The sequence below is a fragment of the Setaria italica genome, chromosome IX (assembly GCF_000263155.2).
Source record: "Setaria italica strain Yugu1 chromosome IX, Setaria_italica_v2.0, whole genome shotgun sequence".
Taxonomy (NCBI): domain Eukaryota; kingdom Viridiplantae; phylum Streptophyta; class Magnoliopsida; order Poales; family Poaceae; genus Setaria; species Setaria italica.
Window position 1 is genome coordinate 51,912,461 of NC_028458.1, and position 25,576 is coordinate 51,938,036.

The 25,576-nt window shown below is 44.6% G+C and overlaps 4 protein-coding genes across 4 annotated transcripts; 3 read left to right on the top strand and 1 right to left on the bottom strand.

The window, feature by feature from the left end:
• On the bottom strand, positions 1-2,115 carry LOC101767050. Its single transcript, XM_004985039.2, has 2 exons — positions 1,414-2,115; positions 1-483 (listed from the first exon to the last, which is right to left on the bottom strand). Exons 1-2 carry the CDS (start codon positions 1,997-1,999, stop codon positions 287-289), a joined length of 783 nt encoding a protein of 260 aa, XP_004985096.1. The 5' UTR covers positions 2,000-2,115; the 3' UTR covers positions 1-286.
• A 1,546-nt stretch (positions 2,116-3,661) lies between these two features.
• LOC101776623 (DNA (cytosine-5)-methyltransferase CMT1-like) lies at positions 3,662-10,223 on the top strand. The gene is made up of 20 exons (XM_014805841.2): positions 3,662-4,321; positions 4,744-4,766; positions 4,837-4,933; positions 5,958-6,065; positions 6,146-6,280; positions 6,378-6,477; positions 6,716-6,921; positions 7,012-7,077; positions 7,177-7,404; positions 7,546-7,604; positions 7,678-7,744; positions 8,234-8,302; positions 8,369-8,455; positions 8,557-8,644; positions 8,868-8,965; positions 9,063-9,095; positions 9,257-9,300; positions 9,375-9,444; positions 9,530-9,633; positions 9,735-10,223. Exons 1-20 carry the CDS (start codon positions 3,662-3,664, stop codon positions 9,916-9,918), a joined length of 2,526 nt encoding a protein of 841 aa, XP_014661327.1. The 3' UTR covers positions 9,919-10,223.
• Positions 10,224-11,037: 814 nt separating this feature from the next.
• Positions 11,038-13,477, top strand: LOC105915195 (proline-rich receptor-like protein kinase PERK5). The gene is made up of 8 exons (XM_012849153.1): positions 11,038-11,542; positions 11,635-12,123; positions 12,231-12,317; positions 12,436-12,506; positions 12,585-12,661; positions 12,732-12,876; positions 12,993-13,157; positions 13,244-13,477. Exons 1-8 carry the CDS (start codon positions 11,038-11,040, stop codon positions 13,475-13,477), a joined length of 1,773 nt encoding a protein of 590 aa, XP_012704607.1.
• Positions 13,478-18,173: 4,696 nt separating this feature from the next.
• On the top strand, positions 18,174-25,426 carry LOC101767457 (coatomer subunit gamma-1). Its single transcript, XM_004985040.3, has 18 exons — positions 18,174-18,367; positions 19,089-19,186; positions 19,321-19,371; positions 19,504-19,617; positions 19,700-19,900; positions 19,971-20,072; positions 20,941-21,048; positions 21,122-21,355; positions 21,435-21,685; positions 21,770-21,941; positions 22,621-22,776; positions 22,873-22,923; positions 23,106-23,246; positions 23,328-23,519; positions 23,589-23,720; positions 23,803-23,976; positions 24,331-24,570; positions 24,954-25,426. Exons 1-18 carry the CDS (start codon positions 18,280-18,282, stop codon positions 25,146-25,148), a joined length of 2,700 nt encoding a protein of 899 aa, XP_004985097.1. The 5' UTR covers positions 18,174-18,279; the 3' UTR covers positions 25,149-25,426.
• Positions 25,427-25,576: the final 150 nt, after the last annotated feature.

Below are 25,576 nucleotides of genomic sequence, written 5' to 3' on the forward strand. Positions count from 1 at the left end.
TTAAACATCTTATTACACCTGGTGAAAATAAAGCAAAAAAAAAAAGATTAATTTTGTCGCTATGCACATGCATACTAAGCACCCCCATTGTATGTGCTCTGAATGCAAAACGCTTGGATCAATATCCAGGCTTCAAGATTTGCCTTGGTGATTCGGTAGATCTCAAACAAATTGAACAGGGCACCAAAAATTATAACACAAGCTGGCCAAAGAGATATAATTACTTAAGCCACCCTGAAACTAGCCATCGCAAGCAATCACAATTTGCTTTAAAATATAGAAAATCTTATCCTTGATATTGCAAAACAGCAAGGTACAAGGTAGGCTCATCCACAAAATCTGTTATTGCATACTTGTTCCCTGATGCAGCCTTCTCCAGTGATGATTTACTGGGCAAATCAGATGTTACAACATCAGGATGCTCTCTCCGGTGTTGTTCAAAGTTCTGCCTGCCTTGATCCAAGAACATGACAACTCTTGCACCTAGGCAAAAAAGAAAAACGGTGACTCAAGCTCTAAACTGAACAGAAATAAAGTATACAACCTGAAACAATGACATGATGCACTCGCACAGAAAAACCATAACTATCATGACGGGGAAGCTAGAAATTTATTTCATCAGGGTCACGGGGGTCTCTCTTCTAAACGTGATGCAAGCTTATATGTTTTGAAAGAGAGATATTTGCTATTTTTGTAGTGCAATTAGTGTAGATTTAGCAAAAATTCATTGTGATCAACTGACGCCAACAACTACATGGAGCTCCACCCTATTTCATGATTAAGTGTATCCAGAACCAGATACATATCTTGGATTTTAGTTCACAGACTTGATAGTTGTAAGGCAAGGCTTATTAACTTTAAGTGCCTAGTGTAGTCAGGCTGAGTCACTAGAGACTATGTGAGGCAAACTAATATTATATGAGATGATTCAGGGATAACACACTCTAATTGAATTAACAGTGCCTTGAACTTGTAGCCTGAATGAGACCACAGATGCAAAAAATGAATGCCACCTAAATTGGCTCAATACCATGATTTGCCTAAAACAAAACTTGTAGTTGCCATGGGAAAATCAAGATTAAGTGTTATTAGGGGTGAGCGCCATGATATTAACTGCCAGCCCTAACTCAGTTCAAAACTAGCCATAATCAGAACACAGCTGTATATAATCAGAACACAGTTGTCTGCACTGCAAGAGTCAGACATCTAATCGACGAATTGACTCCTTCCCATTCCAATTAAACTAAACCAACACACGAAATTAACCATCCAGATTATTTGTGGAGACTACGTGTACTAGTTGAGAAAACGAAATGCAGAGTCTAATAAGCCTTATCGTACTAACTACCGCAGGCTCATTCCTCAGGAACAACGCAGCTAAGTAAGGATAAGGTGCCATTTAACAGGCCTCACCTTTGGAGCACCTCTTGGTCAGCGACTTGAGCAGTGCCGCGGCAGAGATCCCCATCCCAGGGAAGTAGCACACGAACACGACATCGAAGTCGACGAACCTCTCCGGCACGGCCTCCACCACGCCGCCGCCCTTTCCCCCACCCCCACCCTCGAGGTGGAAGCACCTCACCTCGTCGTGCGCCTCCTTGACCCCCGCCAGCACGTACAGCGACTCGTGCGCGGCCACGAGGAGCTCGCACGGCGAGGACGCGAGCAGCGCGCCCACGAAGGCCGCCGTGGGCGTCACGGCCAGCACCCGCGACGCCGGCGAGAGCGCCCCCGCGGCGAGCGCGCGCTGGAGGTCCGCGCCCGCGGACTCGAGGAAGGACCAGTCCTTCTCCACGACGTCGGCGATGGCGACGCCGTCGGGCACCGCGGCGAGGCGGGGCGCCGCGGTCGCCGGGGGGAGGGTTAGGCCGAGGCAGAGGGGTTTAGGGGGTTTGGGGTTCGGTGGTTGCGATTGGGACTGGCGTTGGGGTCGGATCCTGGGAATTGGGCGGAGGAGAGAGGAGAAGCCAGGGGAAAGGGTGGTGGAGGTGGCGGCCATGGGGGCCGGGTTGTGCGGTGGCGGTCGGAGGATAGGAGTTGGAAGGCGACCGTGGCAACGTTGCAGACGAGGAAGCGAGAGAGGAGGAGGAAATGCTGCCGCGCCCGTGCGGTGGATTGCAGAGCTTCCACAATAAAATTCATGGGCCGGAGATGGAGTTTCGGGCTTGGTCGCGAAGCAATTTGTTGAGTCGGGCTTTTTGCCGTTTGCCTCGCGCACTTTGCTCTCGGCAGTCGGCCCTGCAGGCTAGAATTCCATACGATTATTTCACATGAATTTTGTATGTAGCTCTTATATTCCGGCTACAATCAGATTAGTTCATTTAAAGAAGGAAAAAGTTTATTTTACTCCCCCTCACCTATTCACTTTGTCCGCTTAACCCCCTGAACAAAATTTAGACTCACTTTACTCCCCGAACTATTTCATTTGGTTCAATCTACCCCTAATTAGATTTCTCTTTTTTTCCTCTATGTATGAGTTGAATTTTGAGTTCAAATTTTGCGAGCAGATGCATGCCTTATGAAAAAAATTATACTAAGAATTTTTTATGGCTATTTTCTTAGGTTAGGAATATTTAATACGAAATTGATCTTAGATATACAAAATTGTATGAAAAATAATCATGAAAGATCTCTAAAGTATTTTTCTAACGTAGAGTATAAAGTTCTAAGTCAAGTGACAAAATCTGAAATTAAAACTCAACTTGTACGTGAAGAAATAAAAAATAAAAATCTAATTAGGGAGTAGATTGGACCAAATGAAATAGCTCGGAGGAGTAAAGTGAGCTTAAATTTTAAAATTTCGAAGGTTAAGTGGATAAAGTAAATAGGTGAGGGGAGTAAAATGGATAATTCCGTACCGTAGTCAAATGGCAAACGGGAGTTCCAATCTCTTTCTTTCCTAGCCAAGTGGCCATATGTGTGGTGCCAGCGCATGTACGACCATTCCGTGCTGCATTTCGTATGGGCGTCATTCAAAAGTCCAAATATCAGGTTTCAAATTTCAAATCGCCAAGCTGACAATCTATAAGGATCACCCGATCTCAACAACCCAGCACAACAGATGGCAAGAATTTTTCTTTTCTTTTCTTTTTTTGCGTGGACTGATCACTGACGGTGATGGGCTGATGGCAGCAAGTCGTATGAGCGAATCGCAGCCCAAAAAAGCAGGGTTCAGTTCAAAAAAGAAACGGAAAGGAATCGCAGTTCAAGCCATACCTTGTGAAGAGGTAGTTCTGCTCACGACCCACCTGTCAGCGAGGTACCAGTCTACGACGAAAGGCTCGTCCTGCGAACCGAATCACGAATCCCAAGCCCAAAATTTTGAATCATCCCGCTCTTTGCTCTGCCGTCACACTGTCTCGCAAGCCAGCACACGCCAATGACACGCGGGCCCACGCCACGGCTGCCCGCTGGCCATGGCGAAGTGGCCGCGCCGCGTTACAAAACCCTCCCCTTTCCCCACGAACCACACGCAACTCCGCCTTCCCGCCCGTTCGGGAACGCCACCCGCCGGCCCATCCCCTCTCACACCCACCCACTCCGATCTCCAAAAGCATCGATCGAGAAAGTTTGAAAACTTTTTAGCAGCCGCAAAACCCTCGCCCTTGCTTCTTCCCCTTCTCGTCCCCGTCTCTGATCGCTGAGCCGGCGATCGGCGACCATGTCCCCTGACCCGGACGCACCACCCTCCCCGCCGCCGGTCGCGGGGGCGGCGGCGACCGAGCCAAGGCGGTCCTCACGGAAGCGCTTCAAGTCCGCCGCGGCGATAGAGACCGAGGCCGAGGCGGAGGCCGATATCGATCGCAAAATCCTGCGCGGCGAGACGCGCGCGCGGCAGCGCAGGGCAGGGACGGAGAAGCCCGGCCCTGGTGCCAGTGCAATAGTTGCGGCGGAGATGGAGGGTGCGGAGGCTGAGCTCGACGCGGCCGATCACGGCGCGTCGCGCGCCCAGCCGCGCGGCAAGCGCCGCCGGAGCAGAGCGGCGAAGGCGAAGCCTCGCACGCGTCGGAGGGCGGACAAGGAGAAGACGAAGGAGTCGGCGGAGGCGGAGGAGCCAGCGGCTGCCGACGACGACGTGTGCGCGGAGGAGCCGGACTCGGAGGAGATAGCGATGGAGGAGGAGGAAGCGGTGGCCGCGCTGGAAGCCGAGGAGGAGGAGGAGGCTGGGGGAGAAGGGTCGGCGGAGAAGGTTGGGGCGAGGAAGCGGGTGGCGCGGCCGAGCACGGAGAGAAGGGTGGACGGTTCGGTGGACAACTTCGTGGGAGAACCGATGCCAGACCATGAGGCGAGGCAAAAATGGCCGGAAAGGTACATGACCAAGGTAAGGCGTCCCTCGGAGCAGGTGGACTTGCTATTCCATCTCCAAATATCGCTTGTCAGCAGTTTGCTCAGTACAATGTTTGGGATAATCATAATCACCAGTTTCTGATCACAATTCAGTGCATACAGAGTTTAGAGGCTTCCACTGGATCACTGTTTACTTGCCATTGTGCTATATTAGCTTGTAGTTTGTGTGTTTTATTAACAACTTTGGTTATAGCTGTAGTTCATGTGTGTTATTACTGGAGCAAAATTGCGTGTGATTGATATACAGATGTGAGATTCTACGAGAAAACACAAATGTTTCCTGTGTTCTGAGCTTCCTCATGGAATAAATGCATCATTACTAGTTAATTTATTTTTGTCACTTCTTCTGATCTAGTTTTGAAAACTGCAACTGATAAATGCAACTGTTTGTTACAGGGATCTGATTCACCCTCTAGGCGGTAGGTCTTGCTACACCTTTTGCATTGCTCCCAAAAGAGGATTCATTCAAACTGGAGTGTATTTATGCAGTTCTGGTGAGGACGAAGAGCTCAAAGCCAGATGCCATTATAGATCGGCAAATGTGGATAATGTGATCTATCAGCTTGATGATGATGTCTATGTCAAGGTTAGTCATGTTTATCTAGTTATTAACATTTATCAATCCATTTAACTTGTATTGCTTTCTATTTTTGTCACCTTTATTGCCTTTTTTTAATTCCATTTATTGCAAATGTTGTGCATAGTGTTGCTTTCCACGTTGCAGTCAGCCACCATCCATTCATTTTGTGGTAAACTACATGCGCTTGTTTGCTTGCAAATAGACTGAGTTTATACACCACTGTATTAAATTATGTGTTGTGTGTGCAAATCAAGTGCTAAATTATTAGCTGATAAAAGGCTAAGATTTTTTTAGTACATGTGGACAAGGCCTCACAAGGCTCCTTTTTTTTTTCTTTTGTGGCCCTTCTATTCAAATGCTAAAACTGCCGAATGTCATGTGCTCAATCTGATCTGTTATTTCAAACTTTAAGAAATATATTAAATAGGGATATTGTTCAAGAAAGTGTGATCCCAAGATTCTTCTTCTTTGACTGTCAGTTAACTTTCTTAGTTCAACTCAAGTCAACCAATCATGTCGTTGTTGGGCGCTGAAGAATATATTATGGACCATAACACGTTATTCCTTGTCTTCACCTCATTTTTGGACGTTTATGGATGTTTGGTTTGAGGAATGGAGTGGTCCATCATCTTTTCACACCTCACTTTTTGTTTGGTTTGGTCATCACCCCCTCTCAACCAAATAATTAGTATAAGCACAGGGGATGGAGTCATCTGTGTGCTTACAAGTATATGAAATTTCAAGTGTTATATTATTGCTTATAGAGCAAACACTTCGTTCATTTTTACCTCATTCCCTAGATGCCTATTTAAGACCTCAGGAGCCTTTCTTTTTGCGTTTCAATGCATGATATGATGCTTGCTCTACCAATTTCATTGCTTGAGTTTGACTATGTCTAGAAAACTAGAATTCTCGCTAGGTGAGCCTTTTTGGAGATTCACTAACAAGTACAATGATGTGAATTGCTGTGTTCTCCAATTTCTGTCCAAATTTCATTATTAACGTTTGCTCTTGATTCGTAATGTTGCAGGCTGGTCCCAATGAGGAAAATTACATCGGTCGGATAACAGAGTTCTTTAAGGGACTAGATCAAGGATCCTATTTCACGTGCCAGTGGTTTTTCCGTACAGCAGATACAGTAGGTTTCAAGTTATTTGCCCATTTCTTAAAAGAAAGGCACCATGTGTGTGAATGTGAGTGTGACACATTTGTTTGCAGGCTATCTCATCAAAGTTGCTAAAAGTTCATGATCACAAACATGACCACAAGCGAGTTTTCCTTTCAGAGGAAAGGAATGATAACATGATCGCGTGTATAGTCTCAAAAATTAAGATCATTCATGTTGATCCAAATGTAAGTGCCTTATTCAATTTTCATGCATGAAGCTTACTTGTTCCTTGTTATTTCTCATGTTAACTCTTTTGATGTTGTTTTTTCTGAACTACTTTAGACGGCTCCCCAAGCAAAAGTTCAGTTCACTAAAGATTGTGATTTTTATTATGACATGTCTTATTCAGTTGCATATTCAACATTTGCGAATCTGCCAGCAGGTAACTGTTTATATAGTATTTTTATCAATATTGCAGTCACCATAGATCCACCAATTTCTGCTTCAGTTTTCATCTGTATGTAACTTATGATGAAAATGTTGGACATGGATGAAACATGTGATGATGAATTTAGAGATAATTGTTCTATGTAACATGCTATTTACATTTGCAGCTTGAACTAATATTGTTGGCCTGATTTTTTCATCTCATGTCTTCTGAGGGAGTTGTTCTCTTGTAGATAATGATGGTGTTTCAAGCAGTGCAGCATCAAATATTTCTGATGATGCTGTTGATTCTTCCAAGGAAACACTAGTTTCTTGCTTTCAGGCATCATCTGATGCACACGCAGAAACAATATCATTGCTGGATCTTTACTCTGGATGTGGCGCCATGTCAACTGGACTTTGTTTGGGTGCTGCGTTGTCCAACTTTAAATTGGAGACTGTATGTTTTGTGCTTACAATTTGATAGATCTTTAGATGCCAATGAAGATATTCTTGTACTGGGAATGCTAATATTTGATATCTTGCACAGCGATGGGCTGTAGACATGAATGCATATGCTTGTGAAAGTCTCAAGTATAACCACCCACGTTCAAAGGTATTCCTATCCATTGTCAAACAGACACCGTGTAGCTTCCCCTCTTAGTGTTTGCTATACAGACATAATGACTAGTACATTTGTACCTTTATTTTGCAGGTGCGAAATGAAAAGGCTGGGGATTTTCTTGCCCTCCTTAAGGAGTGGGATGCACTTTGCAAGAAATACATTGTCCAGAAAGACACTACTATAGAATCTGAAGTAGCCCAGTCCTTAACTGATGATGAAGATGAACCTGTTTCAGAAGAAATATTCGAGGTAGAGAAGCTTCTTGACATCTGCTATGGTGATCCAAATAGCACTGGACAAGTTGGCCTATGGTTTAAGGTACTAAAGACTTGATTATATGAAGCATGCATGCAATTGCTTTCAAACTCCTGAGTTCATTCTTTTACATTTGTCTTGTTTTTAATATATTATATAGGGTGGTCACTCGAAACACTTGTTTAAGATTGTAATGACTTGCAGGTGCGATGGAAAGGATATGATCCTAGTTATGATACATGGGAGCCCATGGATGGTCTTAGGTTGTTGCTTTCTCCATGTTTGTTTTATATTTTGTTCTGTCTACAGTGCCTTTACCCTTGGTACATATTTCAGGGATTGCCCGCAATGTATCAAAGATTTTGTAGAAAGTGGATATAGGGAAAATATTTTGCCCTTGCCTGTAAGTATTCCTTGCTTTTTATGGTTTGTTTTGGGCAACTGTGATCAGCTATTTAGATGTTCTTCCTTTTTCAAAGGGCACTGTGGATGTGATCTGTGGAGGTCCTCCTTGCCAAGGCATCAGTGGATTTAACCGATTTAGAATGCGTGATGATCCATTGAAGGATGAAAAAAACAAACAGATGGTTGTTTTTATGGATATCGTGGAGTATTTGAGGCCCAAATATGTTCTCATGGAAAATGTTGTTGACATATTAAAATTCGCTGATGGATTCCTTGGGCGGTATGCATTGAGTCGGCTTGTAGCCATGAATTTCCAAGCTAGGCTTGGGTTGATGGTCGCAGGATGTTATGGACTACCACAATTTAGGATGCGAGTATTCATCTGGGGAGCTCTTCCATCAATGGTAAAACTCTTTATAGCTCTTTGTTATTTTACTTGTTATATTACAGTGTACTGATCAAAAAGGACGCATATTTTGGCAATTAGGTACTACCAAAATTTCCATTGCCTACCCATGATGTTGTTAAGAGAGGAGTAGTGCCAAATGCATTTGAGGTAAGAGATTAACTGGACAACCCTTAAGTTTCATTATATTGTCTAACTACTATGCCACTGTTGCAGCAAAGTGTGGTAGCATATGATGAAATAGAAGCTCCACGCTTGAGGAAAGCTCTTTTCCTTGCAGATGCTATATCTGATTTACCAGAGGTTAGTCACTTATGTTTTCCCATGATTACCTTTTCTTTTTTAACTCAGGTTGAACATTTTGTTGCTCTTTTTCTGTATGCATTGTATGTTATCGTCTCCAGGTTGGAAACAATCAACCCAAAGATGTGATGGATTTTATTGTTGGCCCTAAAACAGAATTCCAACGCTACATCCGGCTCAACCGTAAAGGTAACCCACCAAGTGTTGCCTATTGAACATGAAAACCAAAGTACAATAAGTGGTTATATGTAATCTTCTTTAATTTGTATTTGTAAAATGATGTTTTTTCCTTCAAATATTCAGTTGCTGGGTGGTTTTGATATTATCTTTTGTATTTCCTGTACCATTTCACCTCTTGTATACTTTATTGATTTTCTTGCTGTGCTGAAAATTTTCTGTTATTTATTCTAAGCCATGATGGACTACTCTTTTGATGGAGAGGCTTCTTCTGGTGAAAGTAAACTGTTTGATCACCAACCTCTAAGACTAAATGATGATGATTACGAGCGTGTGCAGCAGATTCCTCTTAAAAAGGTTAGCCAACACGAATACCATATTATTTTTTGTTTGTCATGTCATGTACTCCCTTAGCGATTTTGTATTTTAGGGAGCCAACTTTCGTGATCTCAAAGGCGTCAAGGTTGGGATCAACAACACTGTCGAGTGGGATCCAGATGTTCCCCGTGTACTTCTGTCATCTGGGAAGCCTTTGGTACCAACATCTATCCTGCTACATTTCACTAACCATAATGCATTTGGTTCCTCTCGTACTAAACTAGCCACTGTTGTTTCCCTGGATAGGTGCCTGACTATGCTATGTCCTTTATCAAGGGGAAGTCACTAAAGTAAGTGCACTGAATGATAAATCTTGTTTATTCTATATAGAACTTGGTCAGTAATGCTTCTTTATGCTTTACAGACCGTTTGGACGACTGTGGTGGGATGAGACTGTTCCCACTGTTGTTACCAGAGCTGAGCCTCACAATCAGGTTAAGGCTTTAAGAAATTGCTGGTATATCTACGGTAACGACGCCTGCCTTTTTGTTGTGATTGATCCTGGATGACCTTTTGCAGATTATTTTGCATCCCAGCCAGGCTCGAGTTCTGACCATCCGGGAAAATGCAAGACTTCAAGGTTTTCCTGATTATTACAAGTTGTTTGGCCCTATAAAGCAGAAGTAAGTTTCTCTAGAATGTTCATAGGTCGTCTGAACATATTGGGTTTTTCGTTATCAATGCTATGGATCTGGTCTTATTGTGTTGTACTTTTCGGGTCTAGATATATGCAGGTTGGCAATGCAGTTGCTGTTCCGGTTGCTCGAGCTTTGGGATATTCTCTTGGAATGGCATACATGGGCAGATTGGATGGAGATGGACCACTGTTCAAGCTGCCCAAGAGTTTTACGAGAACTGGTGTGTTTTCAGGAGGCGAAGATGTAGATGTGGAAGAAGTGCTCGATTGATAATTTAATGCGTTCAGCTGATTTCAGTGCATCGATGTGATAAGATGTTATCTTCTGCTAAAAAACTGGCAGCACTTCGCTGCACCTGCATTGTCCAGAGGTCACATTGATTGATTGGGTAACCCTGAGTTTCTGTAACATTGGGCCTGTTCGCTTCAGCTTATAAGCCAGCTGAAAAGCTGAAACGGCTGATTTGTTGTGAGAGAAAAATACTGTTTGGTAGCTGATAAGCCGACTGAATAAGCTGAAGCGAACAGGCTGATTATTAGAACAAACAATCTCACTTGAGGCATTTTCCTGCTTTATTTGATGCCCGCAAAGATACTTGGATAGTTTGTCTAAAGTGAACTGGTTTCAGTGCTCGATAACTGCTGTTAGTCTGAGTATTGTTCGTGAGATGTTGGCAGCAATTTAGTCTGAGTATTGTTCGTCAAAGCTGGGTCATGTTCTCTGTATTTGTGGGTATTTTGCGCTCTGCACTGTAAAAAAAAGTATAGTGCTCACATGAATAGATGATGATATGGAAATTAGGTTCTATCATGGAAAATTTGTCACTGCTTATTTATACTCAGGCCCGAGACTCCTAAAGCCACGAGCCCACGACAATGAAGGCACGAACAGCATAGCAGCTAATCATCAGCCGAGCCCCAATGGTTGGCAGCATCCCGTATGGTACTGAGGCTAAAAATGGAAAAGTACGAGGAGGGCAACGGCTCCCATCCTGGAAATGTGGCATGCCGCTGCGGTGGAGGTTGGGCAATGTGACGAAACCTGCGCTTTGAAGCCTACTTCCCCTCTCCTCCGTCTCCGCGGTTCGGTTTCAACCCCTTCTCTTCTTTCGCAGAAGAACACGGACAAAAAAGGAAGGTACGCCAGAACGACCCAATTTCTTCGCGTTTTTTACGCCTTTTCATCGGCTTAGTTCCCCGCGTCTTTGATCACCTTGCGTTGCAGGGGTTCACCACGACGGCGACGGCGAGGAGGTGGTGCGCCGCCATTCCAATCCAACTCGATCCGGCCCACCCTCTCGAGGGTGGGGTGATCATCCTTGCCGGGAGAGAACTCCATCCTCGTTAAACATTAATAATCATGGCTGCGCCGCTAGACAACATGCTCGGCATGACGGCAAACTCGGATAATTCCTCGGGGTCACCGTCACCACCGAGTAACACGTCGTCGTCGCCGCCTCCCTCCAGCCCGTCGGGGCCACCGCCCAAGTCACCCGGCTCGAACTCGCCACCGTCTTCGCCGCCCACACCGTCGCAATCTCCGTCGCCACCGGTACCGTCGCTGTCGCCTCCAACAACGGCGACGCCGCAGAATGGCAGCGCGTTGCCACCCCCGGCGCCAGCAGCGGATAGAGCCTTGCCGGCCGCGCCGTCGAGGCAGTCCCCGTCACCACCGGCGGCGAAGCGCAGCGGCGGTGAGTCCGACAAGAGCGGCCGCAGCAAGAGCGGTGGCAGCAGCAACGGGTCGCCGCCGGTGGCTGCCATCGTGGCCGGCGTGGTGATCGGGGTCCTGGCCTTCGGCCTGCTGATGTGCATCGCGGCGTGCGTGTGCTGCACCAAGAAGAAGAAGAAGAAGCCCCCGCGCATGAACATGCCCTACTACACCGACGAGCACGGTACACCCCACGCACACGCGGCTGGCACGCAGAGATGGCGAGAGAGTAGCTCACTAACATGGCGACGCGGCGCGGCGCGTGTGTGAGTGCAGGGAACGTGTTCTACGCGAACAGCATGCCCAAGTGGCAGAACAGCGGGGCGATGATAGACCACGGCGGCGGGGGCTGGCACGCGCCGTTCTCGCCGGCGAGCGCGGACATGAGCGGGTCGCACGGGCCGGGGCAGCTGCCGCCGCCATCGCCGGGCATGCCGTCGCTGGGGTTCACCAAGAGCTCCTACTCGTACGAGGAGCTGGCGTCCGCGACGAGCGGGTTCGCGTCGGCGAACGTGCTGGGACAGGGCGGGTTCGGGTACGTGTACAAGGGCGTGCTCCCGGGCAGCGGCAAGGAGGTGGCGGTGAAGCAGCTCAAGGCCGGGAGCGGGCAAGGCGAGCGCGAGTTCCAGGCCGAGGTGGAGATCATCAGCCGCGTCCACCACCGCCACCTCGTCTCCCTCGTCGGCTACTGCGTCTCGGGCTCCTCCCAGCGCCTGCTCGTCTACGAGTTCGTGCCCAACAACACCCTCGAGCACCACCTCCACGGTCAGTAGTAGTACGCGCCCGCATTTCGTTTCCCTGGCCATTGTGATGCACGGCGCGTGCGATTCGTCCCCTGATTACTCGTTGTGATGCAAGCGCGCTGGGTGCAGGGAAGGGCGTCCCGGTGATGAACTGGCCGACGAGGCTCGCCATCGCGCTCGGCTCCGCCAAGGGCCTGGCTTACCTGCACGAAGACTGTAAGCTCCAGATTGCACCCTGATCTTTTCTGTTCTTTGACGATTTGAAGTGGTATATCTGTCTATGTTCATCTTTGACGGTTTTCTTGCTAATGTGCACGGTGAAACACAAATTAAGGCCATCCCAGGATCATCCACCGTGACATCAAGGCAGCCAACATCCTTTTGGACGAAAATTTCGAGGCTAAGGTAATCGATTTAATTACTGAACATATCAAGACCTGTCGTATTGAAATTTTAAGAGCTCGATCGCGTTGGTCATCCCAGGTCGCGGATTTTGGACTTGCCAAGCTGACCACGGACACCAACACGCACGTCTCCACGCGCGTCATGGGAACTTTCGGGTGAGCAGGGTACTGCACTGCAGCCAATTCGGTGACACTGCACGGGATGACTGACCGCCGGGCTGTGCAGGTACTTGGCCCCGGAGTACGCGTCGAGCGGCAAGCTCACGGACAAGTCGGACGTGTTCTCCTTCGGCGTCATGCTCCTGGAGCTCATCACCGGCAAGAGACCCGTTGATCCCACAAACTACATGGAGGACAGCCTGGTCGACTGGGTAAGCTAGCTGGTCTCCCTGTACAAAGATACCGTCTCTGTATTGCCTTGCCGCAACCATCATTGCTTCAGAGTTCATACGCTCGATTTCACACGGTTCGCGGTGGCGATGCACAGGCGAGGCCCCTCTTGGCGCACGCCTTGTCCGAAGGAGGCAACTTCGACGAGCTGCTCGACCCGCGGCTGGAGAACAGGGTCGACCGGCTGGAGCTGGAGCGCATGTGCGCCTCCGCCGCCGCCGCCGTGCGCCACTCCGCCAAGCGGCGCCCCAAGATGAAACAGGTGAGTTGCAGCTTCAGCTTCTGAACCCTTCGACTCCATCATCATGAAGCATCACGCGCATTTTGTCCATGTCGCTGTACGTGCAGATCGTTCGCGCTCTGGAGGGCGACGCGTCGCTGGACGACCTGAACGAAGGGGTGAAGCCGGGGCAGAGCATGATGTTTAGCTCCAGCTCCGAGTACGACTCCGGTGGCAACTACACCTCCAACATCAGCAGGTTCAGGAAGGTGGCCTTCGAGAGCAGCGAGTACAGCAACGACTATAGCGCCACAAGCGAGTCCGGGGAGGCGGCGGCGACCCGTCGACAGCAACATTACTGATTGTTTCGGGAGTCGTCGTTTGAGAGCTCATCGAGAGATGCTTAGTTTGTGACGTAACATATACTCCCTCCATTCTTAAATATATGGCACCGTTACTCCAACTTTAACCACCAATATCCATTGAATGAGTTAGTTAACTAAAATAAAATGTGTATCATTATGTCTATTGTCAAATGTAGTAGGTTTATCTATTTGCAAAAATATTTATAGAAAAGACGAATAATCAAATGAATGAAAAAGTCAACAGTGTCATGTATCTAAGAACGGAGGGAGTACCAAAGTAATCGAAGCCGATTGTTGGATAGTACGAGATGTAACCAATGTACGTGACAGATTTAATAATTGTAAAGATTGCATCGTACTATCATCTAATCCCTATACGAATCCGTGTGTTTCTACGATAGACAGTAAAAATTAAAATAGACTAAGGGGGTGTTTGGAAGGCTCGTTGTGGCTTGCTTTGCCTAACTAAGCTAGAAAACGTACGTTTGTTTTTGTTGCCGCATTGCCTCGGGCTTGCTAAATCACATGATTGTTTTTTTCACCAGCGCCCACTAGCTGACAGAGAACTCCCAGCCAAAATGAAACTGGACTTCCAGCAATAGCAGCAATGTCACTAGAACCTTTCATACTGGAGAATAACTAGAAGTTTATGGGGAATACAACCCCTCATCTAATTCACCAACGTGACCAACCACAATGTATCAAATCTCCGCAATGAAAAGCTGGTTTTTTGAATAGCAGGAGGACTTCCGGTGCAAAGCAGTCTTCCCAAACTAACTAATTGTTGAATTAATACTTGCTATACTAATAGCTCTTCAATCTGTTTATTGCTGCTTCATTGTCCTTTCTCTCTCACTGCGGGATAGGGAGATTGCCTACCTTCCTAGTCTCAATTCATTACTAGCTGAAAGGCTTGCTTGGATGTGTAATAGAAATGAAGAGTAGATTGAAAATAAGTCTAGTACTTTTAGCGATAGGTTGGTCATCCTACTTTTTGTCATATCCGTAAGAAAAGGCTGGGTTTTTACTCGCGAACGCTTTCCATTCATCAGGATCAATCTTCCAATAGATATATACCAGTTCCTTCCAATAGATATATACCAGAGGCCAGTGGTTGTTGATTCGGATGGGGATAGTTCGTTTTCCCGCTCTTAACTCGAAAGTAGTAACTAGATAGGAGGTAGGGGTTTCCCGTGCTGGCATTTTATCGCTAGGTTATGATTGGTTGTTTTGTTATCGAACTCTGTATTGGAAACAAAACGGTTTTAGAATGACTAGTAAATGATACTAATTCATCGCACCACTTTCTTTCTGTCATATACCATCTTGGAAGAATGTAGATTGCATTCATCGCAGGGTCATTTCCTGAAGGAGGCTTGTACCACTTTTTTTAACCTTTTTATTTCTATATTAAGGATAGACTGACAAAGTTGGCCTAATTTATTAGTTTTCACTAACCCTAGATTCTTTCCCTTGATAAAAAAGAAATTCTGTCCTCTCGAGCTCCATCGTGTACTATTTACTTACAAACAACCCAGCGCCCACTTTATCCATCCCCCTCTATAAAAATGATCAAAAAGGCATTGCTTCTTATTCCCGTGTTTGATCTTATCCATCTCTGCCCCGCTTCCATGTGGGCAGAGACCCCTGTAGAGAATGAAGAGGAGCCAAGGATCTTACTCTCAAGAGTGCTCCGAAATGCGTTGAGGCGCAGCAGTTGACTGGACATCTAGGGGTAAAGCACTGTTTCGGTGCGGGCTGCGCGTGCATCAATTATTGCTGCTTTCCGAAGATAGACTGAATGCTGAATGAAGAGAAGACTTATCTCCCGGCAATCTCTTTACCATTGTAAAATTAGGTAGTCGGAGTTTCCCTGGGGTTGGTAAAGCGAAATGGGGGCCACCCTAGCCCATTGAGTGCTCTACCTCGGGCCGGGACCCCCTTGCTCGGTCAAAGTAATTTGTTTTCCATCGATCTCAAAGCTCGACTCTTTGCCGGTAGATTTAAGTGGGGGTGTCTTGTTTAGTCGAATTCCCCATACAGATAGAGGCGCCTATCAAAAAGATACTCCGAAGGCTTCGGGATCGAGGTCTCATTAGCCGAAGAAGACCCAGGATTATCGGGATGAATTCCAATTGTGGGTTGAGAAGGATGGCAAGCTGGTTACTTAAATTGGAGATACCCTGTTCTAGGAATGAAAGGGTTCATCACACCGGAACGAGGTAAAGGGCAACCCCTTGACATTCTCTCTATCTATTCTGGGATGAGCCATGATTCCACTACAACCATCAGACATTCATGCTCCCATCCCTCTATCTTTGTTTCGCTAGCAGCCCTACCTCGTAATGGAAAAAAAATGGTATTTTCATAAGCTACGCTAATGTTCATCAAAAAGATCTCCTTACAGCACATCTTGACTAAAAAGAAAGGAAGGATAAAGTAAAAGAAGGACTCGAAACAAGCAGATATAGAATATAAAGATGAAAGATTGAATGCTTTCTCAGAGATAGATTTTTACTTTGAAATTGCTTGGGCTTGAACAAAGCCATTCTTCGCCTTTCTTCGCTAGTTCGCTTTAGTACATAGGGCAATACTGAATTCTATCTTTTGCTTAGGCTTTCAACACTTATTTGATTCTTCTCTGCTTTCAGATATTTTAGATACTGGTAATAACGAAAGCATGTGTGCAAGGGGAGGATCTGTTATACTAGAAACCCTTCTAGGCATAGTATCAATCCATTGATCAGATGCATCATATACCTTTCACCCCTAGCCACAAGTCATCCCCGTATTTTGCCACATACGTGGGTTCGGTCCTCCAAGGCCTGTTAGAGCTCTCTTCCAATTAACATCCTAGAAGATTTCACAAAACCATTATCGCTTAGTTTTCGACTTTTCGGAAATATATTGGCGGATGAATTAGTCGTTGTTGTTCTTGTTTCTTTAGTCCCCTTAGTAGTCCCTATACCGGTCATGTTTCTTGGATTATTTACAAGCGGTATTCAAGCTCTTATTTTTGCAACGTTAGCCGCAGCCTATATAGGTGAATCCATGGAAGGTCATCATTGAATTGACTAGTTTTCGAAATAGTCTTTTTTTTTAGCCTGACCAACTACCTAATACTACGCAGGCTCATCAAACAGCGCTTTTGAGCAGGATTTTACAACCTGAATACCAAGGGACCACTATTAGAATAGAAGAGAGCATAATAAGTAAATGCCGACGCCATCTTTTACTTTTTGGATGGTCGGCGGCGCCATAAACTCGATAACCAGCACCGCGGAGTCAATAAATTCAACTAAATAGAATCCTAAAACAATCTTATTCGAGCACACGCGGGACCCGCAGCAATGAAATTCACACAAGCGGCAATCATCCGAGCAGAGAATGGAGAAGGGAAATATACTTTAAATTGTTTTTCCGAATGAGAAAGCCTTTGGCAAACTCCTTGCAAATCCGTTTTTGCGACGTAACGTAATAGGAAAGTCTGCCGCCGAGTCAGAGTACTCAAGGAGTAGCAAGGAGAAGTAAGGAAGTAGGCGCCGAAGTAAAAGCTAGACCAGCATCTTCTCCTATTGAAATTCTTGGAGAGAAAGGAAAACTGAGAATTTTCATGTCTTTCAATTCTCGTACTCGTAATTGGAAAGTTACGGAAGGAGATCCATCATTTTGCAATGAAAACAACATAAAAAACTCTGGACAATTTCGAAATCAGACCAAGCGTCTTAATACATATGCAAAAAAATTCATTATTGGCCCACCATTGATTACAAGATTTAGCTGGTGAGGAAAGGGTTGTCTCAGGTACGGTACGCCTGGGGCAGGATTGAATCGATGTACCTAAGCTAAACTTATAAGATTGAACCACCTATAGACGGAATTAGGAGAGCTGAGGTTTAATCCAAGACAAGTACTCCTAATATAATATAGTTATAGCAGGGTTTACTGACTTCGCGAATGAGTTCCAAGCTTTTTTACTCACTGCTCGAAGAGAGCCGAATCTGCTCTCCGCAGTGGGAGGCAAGGCTTGCCCATCAAAGAGAGGCAAGGCAAGCCTTGATCGGCAACAAGCACACCCTAAGTATTGAGCAGGGGTGGATCCAGGAAAATTTTGTAGGAGGCTGAACATTAAGAGCTAAGATTGTTGGGTTTGGTAGCTGAGCTAGTTATGTGGCTGTGTAAACTAAAAAATGAAGCTCAACAACAAATTGCATACCCCTTACTATGACATGGCAGTTCCTAGTGCTTAAAAAAACTATATGCTAAAGTTGCTCTTATCAGCGTAGCCCCACTTCAGAATTTTAGATTTGGGTTTGGATTATTTTTAGATATGTATTTTATTGCACATATCAAATGGTATAAGGATGGGACGATTTTGTTGTTGGTCATCCATATGTTTGATTGTAAGTGCATACTATTTCAATTTGAGGGAATTTTGTGAATGATGACCGTGGGTTCAAGTTATTTGGCTGGACCATGCCACCCCACTACCCCAGTTCCATATAGGATGATCCCAGACACGTTCCACCTGGTGCCAGCAACCAATCGGAAAAAAAAAAAAGGAAATTAGGCCTAACATCTGACAACGCAACCCCACTGCCAGAGTCACCTCGATGGACCCGACAAAAAGGGCGCGCAACCGCCAACCAGAGTCCAGCGTCGCGTCCCGAGTCCCGCATCGCACCGCAGGCCAAGGCCACCCTTCGACCCGGGGCAAAACGATCCCGCCTCGGTCCATCGTTCCTTCCTTCCCCGCCCGAGCCAACCCCGCCACCCACCGGCACAGCACCCGGCGTCGCATGCCTCGCTCCCTCGTCGAAGGTGACCTGGCCGGACCGGAGATGGCGCAGCCGTACATGAAGAAGGACGACGACGACGACGAGGAAGGTTAGCCGCCTCCCCTCCCTCCTCCACCGCTAAACCCTACCCCACGTGCCTCCTGCTGCTCTCGCCCCGCTACGATCTGGGAGCCGCTGCTTGCACTAGTATGCCGGATCTGGCGCGATCTCGCGTCGCGTCTCCCTGCGCGATCCGTTGCTGCCTCGCCGGTGGCGCGGATTTATTTGACGAGGGCTTTGCTGGTCGGGGAGATCCTCTGCGGGATTTGGCTGGGAATTGGGGCGAGTGGGCTCGGAGCTATCTGGATCTGGTTCCTTCGTGGCATCGCGCCACCTTTGTGCATCTGATCAGGCTGGCAGGTCTGCTTCGCGGTGTTGTTTCATAGTCCCACTTGCGAGAGCGGAGATGCTCAACCCGTTCACCGGAACAAGTTTTTTCCCCAGCATTAGAGCTTCACGCGCAGTATTTTCGTTTAGATCCCTGACCTATTTCCCTCCTTGTGAATCTCGTGGCTCTAGTATAGTAATGGTTCCTATCCAGACTGCCCCAGTGCTTGAAATCAACCTTTTGCTTATAATTACAAGCACGCAATGCAATGCAACCGTGTAATGGTATAATGTTTAGTAATATCAGGTGGGTTTGAGCCCCCTTGCAGGACCAAAATGTAATTATTTGTCCCTTTTTGTAGATTCAATTCAATTCAGATTCAGATTGTTACAAAATGCTTTCAACTTGAGTCATTGTTATTAACTGTGCATGTTTTTTGCAGTCGAATATTCGCCATTCTTTGGGATCGAGAAGGGAGCTGTTCTGCAGGAGGCGCGGGCTTTCCACGATCCACAACTTGATGTCAGACGGTGCTCGCAAGTAAGAATTGCTTGCACTTTCTCCCATTGTCATTCTTTACAACAAAAAGTATTTGAGATATATATATATATTTCAACCCTCTTATCCTCATGGCTTTGTTCTTTTTTCCTATCCTATTTGGAAATTTGTTACAGGTCATCACCAAGCTATTATATTTGCTCAATCAAGGAGAGACATTCACGAAGGTACGGTACACAACAACTGCATAGCAGCAAGTTGTGTAGTTTGTGTTCACACCATTTGTTTATTCAAAGAAGCCAAACTGTTTGAATGGGGAGAACTGCAAAAAATTTGAATCGTGCATGCTTGTTTTACAGGTTGAGGCCACCGAAGTCTTCTTTGCAGTAACAAAGTTGTTCCAGTCTAGTGATGCTGGTCTTAGGAGGCTGGTGTATTTAATGATCAAAGAGCTTTCTCCATCATCAGATGAGGTTAAATAAATAATGTTTTTGGATTCAAACCTTTTTTCATGCCTTCTGATTCTAAGATGTTTGAGCTTCATGTTTGTAACAGGTCATCATAGTCACAAGCTCATTGATGAAGGATATGAACAGCAAGACAGATATGTACCGTGCCAATGCTATTAGAGTTCTTTGTAGAATAATTGATGGCACCCTACTAACTCAAATTGAAAGATATTTGAAGCAAGCTATTGTTGACAAGAATCCAGTGGTTGCTAGTGCTGCTCTTGTTAGTGGCATCCACCTGGCTCAGGTACTGCTATAATTCTACTGCCTTATGCATCTTTTGTTTAAGGTTATCTAACAGCATCGTTTGTTTACAGGCAAACCCAGAAATTGTGAAAAGATGGAGCAATGAAGTCCAAGAAGCTGTTCAATCAAGAGCTCCGCTTGTCCAGTTTCATGGTCTTGCTCTTCTTCACCAGGTATAATCTTTTCTGTTGGGGCTAGTTAAATTTAGAAGCAAGTGCAAAGAAAGAGAATACAAATTCCTATGCTGCATTATGGGCTGTTCGCTTAATCTATCCTTTTCTTTTATGCAAGTGAAGGGTGAACTACATCATGGTATTTTTGCCAGATGGAACTGCCGATTGAACTTGTGTATTGTGTAATATCAAATAATTTTCTCTGCATATCATTACAGATGTTATAGCACTCCTTGCTAAATAAATTGCCACCCCCCCCCCCCCCCAACACACCCACACTGGGTACTAGGCATCTTAAAAATGCAACAAAATATATAGTATCCTCCATTTGTTTGTTAATGTTCCACAATGGAGGCCTTCTCCCTGATTCATTTCCCGAAGCATACTTGACAATTTTATAAATTTGTTGATGGGTGGCACGCAGCGTACCTGTCAGAAATAAGTTGTGGTTGGTTTGGTAGAGTGGGTCAGCCATTGCGGGTTACTAACCCCATTGGGTGCTGTTGTTACCTGTACATCAGTGTTACTGATGTTGAGTTTTTTATTTTTTTTTTTTTGGGGGGGGGGGGGGCAGGGGTTATGCCTGTGGCTATTTCTCTTAATCTTGGTGATGCAGCCTTCGTTAAACTAATGTTTCTCATAAGTGGTAGCCAATATTCTTTTCAGGTGATCCACTTTACTTGAGCTTTACTCATACCTGATTTTGGGCTTTGTATGGTTCCATTTACTGTACGTGTAAAATTCTTTTCAAATTTTTGGCAAATGGTCAGGTTTTAGTGGGGTGCTTGTGTTGCGGAAAAGTTGTATTATGATGTAATTTCTCTTGGGACTTAAATTAATGTTCAGTTGATTTCTCTCCAACTTGCAGATCAGGCAGAATGATCGGTTGGCTGTTAGCAAGCTAGTTTCCAGTTTGACAAGGGGATCTGTCCGTTCTCCTCTTGCACAATGTCTTCTGATTCGTTACGCAAGTCAGGTAACCCAATAACCTGCATTATTGAAAACCATGCAAAATACATGAATTACTGAATACAAAGCGCAATTTGCAGGTTATGCGTGAGTCAAGCACGAACACACAAAATGGTGACCGTCTATTTTTTGATTTTCTGGAATCATCCCTCAGACATAAATCAGATATGGTGATGTTAGAAGCTGCACGGAAAATAACTGAGATGGATGTTACAAGTCGTGAATTGGCCCCAGCAATTGCCGTGTTGCAGTCATTTTTGAGTCCATCATCCAAGCCTGTGCTTCGATTTGCTGCTGTTCGGACTCTCAATAAGGTTATCCATAGATGCATCAAGCTTAGCTGTTCAAAGATATTCCCGCACTACGTTTCTTGATTTGCCCATTATATTGCAGGTTGCCATGACACGCCCTCTGGCGGTGACAAACTGCAACGTGGACTTGGAGAGTTTGATCTCAGACACGAATAGGAGTATAGCAACCCTGGCAATCACTACTCTTCTTAAAACTGGCAATGAATCAAGCGTGGATCGCCTCATGAAACAGATTACCAATTTCATGTCTGACATAGCAGATGAATTCAAGATAGTTGTTGTCGAAGCTATACGGTCTCTGTGCCTGAAGTTCCCGCTCAAATATCGCTCAATGTATGTGAACAACTGAAAGTGTGTTGATATGGTTTTTTTTTTTTAAAAAAAATCTTCTGCTTTGACTATTTCCTTGTCTTCTAGGTTGAATTTTCTGAGCAACAGTTTAAGAGAAGAAGGGGGCTTCGAGTATAAAAAGGCCATAGTGGATTCCATAGTTACTCTGATCAGTGAGATACCAGATGCCAAAGAAATTGGCCTGCTACATCTCTGCGAATTCATTGAAGACTGCGAATTCACATATCTTTCTAGTCAGGTAACTACAATTATTATGTTATTGCTGTTGATAAAGAATTGTCCATTATTTTCCAGCTATCGTAAGCAATATCATTTGCTGTTGTTATTTGATATATTCTGCAAAATGCTTATGCTTAGAAAGCATTTTCATGGTCTGAAGCACAAATTTCATGTTGTGGTTTCTCAATTTGATTTCAAATTATTGCACATGGAAAACCTTATCATGATATGCTGACAACTGGGACAACAAAAATGTGCAGCACTTGTAGTGTGGTATATTTAAAAGCGAACGTCTAGACGCACACAAGATGTTTTTTTGCACCAAACAATTGCGTCGGGTGGTTTTTAAATTCGTATTGTTGTGGTACTGGTCTGTTTACGGTGCAACAGCGATACTGGATAAGACAGTTTTTGTTGGAGTCAATTTTGTTAAGGATTCCATTCTGCTCATTTTGGTTGACTTTTAGAAAAGTCAGTGTCTCTATTGTTTGGTGAGAGTAATATTCTGTTATGTATGTTCTATCAAAGATATTCACATATGGCTCAATTTTTTTTTTGAAAACCCATATGGCTCAATATGACAATATGGATGTAGAGCATGTAGCAAGTTCAAGTGTTTAAGCATCATTGTAATAGTGTTTGTTCATTCAATGTGATAGTGAGAGTTAAGATGAACTGTTGTTTTTTTTTTCTTGTAGATATTGCATTTTCTGGGAAATGAAGGGCCAAGGACATCAGATCCAAGCAGGTACATTCGCTACATCTACAACCGTTTGATATTGGAAAATGCCACTGTTCGTGCTAGTGCTGTCAGCACGCTGGCAAAGTTTGGTGCCCTAGTTGACACGCTCAAGGTATGGTGATGTCTTTAGATTATTTACTGTATTTTTATAACATCGCCATTCCTGTCTATTTCTGGTTCATTTAGGATTTCTGTATTTGCATTTCAGCCTCGGATCTTCGTTCTCCTGCGACGATGCCTGTTTGATACTGAAGATGAGGTAAGTTTTGGGAATCGACTTGTTCTAATATACTTTTGAGCACATAACAAACTTTGAAGAATGCTTCATCCGATGTGGTAGTCTAACTCAGCAGAGTACCTGATAGATGGATTCTACAGCATAAAAACCCTGGATTCCCTATGTGTTGTAATAGCAACTGCCATTGGTCTTTGTTGCTGTAGGTTCGTGATCGTGCTACACTCTATCTCCAAACTCTTGGTGGTGAAGTTGCCATTGGTAACAATGAGAAGGATGCGAAAGACTTCCTATTTGGATCTTTTGATGTGCCACTTGCCAACTTAGAAGCAAGCCTAAGAACCTATGTATGTTTAGAATGAGCATTAAACTTCTGCATGTTTCAACTGAATGCATACCTTTTGCTTATGTCTTCAAGAACTTAACAGGAACCTTCGGAGGAGCCTTTTGACATTTCATTGGTGTCGAGAGATATCAGGTCGCTACCACTTCAAGAGAAGAAGGCCCCTGGAAAGAAGGCACCTGCTGCCGCGGCCTCTGCACCTGTTTCAGCTGTTGATGCTTATGAGAAGATGCTCTCATCCATTCCTGAGTTCTCTGGGTTTGGAAGACTCTTCAAGGTTTGCATAACTTTTAGTTTCTTTTAATTTTTTGACAAGCACATATGCTAATTTTCTCAATTTCTGCAGTCCTCTGAACCCGTGGAGCTGACGGAGGCAGAAACTGAATATGCTGTTAATGTGGTTAAGCACATTTATGATAGCTATGTTGTATTGCAGTACAATTGTACAAACACTATAGAAGAACAACTGCTAGAAAATGTAAGCAGTTTCAAGTATTTTTTGTCAAGCTGTAAATGTTAACTCAAACTGAAGGCTTAGTAAATGTCTTTGCTTCTTTCAGGTCACTGTTTGCGTTGACTCCTCAGTTGCTGAGGAGTTTTCAGAAATTTGTTCAAAGCCTCTGGCAAGCTTGCCTTATAATTCTACTGGGCAAATTTTTGTTGCTTTTGAAAAGCCGGAGCGCGTACCTGCTATTGGAAAAATGTTTAATTTGCTGAAGTTTACTGTTAAAGAGGTAAATGTAATGGTGCATGTATATAATCTTCTCCAATATCAAACATTACTCATGTTATCCTGTGTTTTCCAGAGATTGTAGTATGGTTAGTTCTGTATCATATGAATTTGGTATACGTCTGGGATTTTCTATTGAAATCACATGAATTAGCTAGTCTGGAAACTCTCTGAGCAATCTGTAATGTTTTAGTTTACCACCTTTAATTCTGAGAAATTTGAGAAAATATTCTAGGATTCACATGACTATTAAGTCTTTTTAATTTAGAATGAAATGAAGGCATGGGCTTTAATAATTAAGCCACTGTATTTGAATTGTTCTATAACTAAGATACTAGATACCTTCCCACTTTGTCAGGTTGACACATTTACAGGGGAAGCTGATGAGGATGGTGTGGATGATGAATACCAGTTAGAGGACTTCGAAATTTTTGCAGCTGATTATATGCTGAGGGTTGCTGTCTCAAACTTCAGAAATGCCTGGGAAAATATGGACCCAGAGAGTGAGCGTGTTGATGAGTATGGTCTTGGGGTTAGAGAGAGCTTGGCTGAGGCTGTCAGTGCTGTTATTAACATCCTTGGGATGCAGCCGTGTGAGGTTAGCTTCCAATTCTCTAAATTTATCTCAGAATAGCAACTGCCAGTTTCCATTTGCATCATTACATATTTCTTAGATCATCAGTAATAAAGCTCAATGCAAGAATTTAGAAGCACTTGAAATGGCATCTTATTCATCTACAATTATGTTGGACCTTGATATCCTCATGCTTTGTTATGGGGGTTATTGTGTGATAGTTGGCTGGCTATAAAATTTGAATAATCCGTGTGCTTTAATTCGGAATATCAAGACACTTCACTTGGCATAGGATGCTAGACGAGTACAATGCCATTGCAGTCCAGTGGGGACTTAAGATCACTAGAGCATCCGGAACTTGGTACATGAAGGGTTGCTAATTGCTCCAGTATCTCTTTCTTTTTCAGGGCACTGAGGTTGTACCGAGAAATGCAAGATCCCACACCTGCCTGCTTTCTGGTGTGTTTATCGGTGATGTGAAGGTTCTAGTCAGGTTGTCATTTGGACTCAGTGGGCCCAACGAAGTGGCGATGAAGCTGGCTGTCAGATCAGATGACCCTGAAGTCAGTGACAAGATTCACGAGATTGTGGCCAGTGGATGAAGCACTAGACCCACATCTTCTGCCGAAACAATGTAGAACAGTAGATAGCCTTCACTTATAGCCGTTTGTGCTAGAAATAGTGGTAACATTTCGATGCCTACAGACTCCTCATCGCTTCGTGAATGTCGTGAATATTCTCAGATAGCATACGATGTAATAGGTTCTTTTTTGCTGTACAAATAACTTCGCATATGGTAGTTTGCTACACTGTTGACTCAAGTACAGATTTCATGAAACATCGGGAACAGAAATGTACCCTTTTGTCGCCGTTTGCTTTTGATGCGTGCTGAACGGGTAGTTTGCTACTATTTTGAGTTTTTTTTTTGTTGCGAAAGGCTATTTTGAGTTTTTAACTCATGCTGTCTGCTATTTTAACTCATGCTGTGAATGGTGTGCTTGAACTTTGCCTGTTTGGAGGGCCGTTTTAA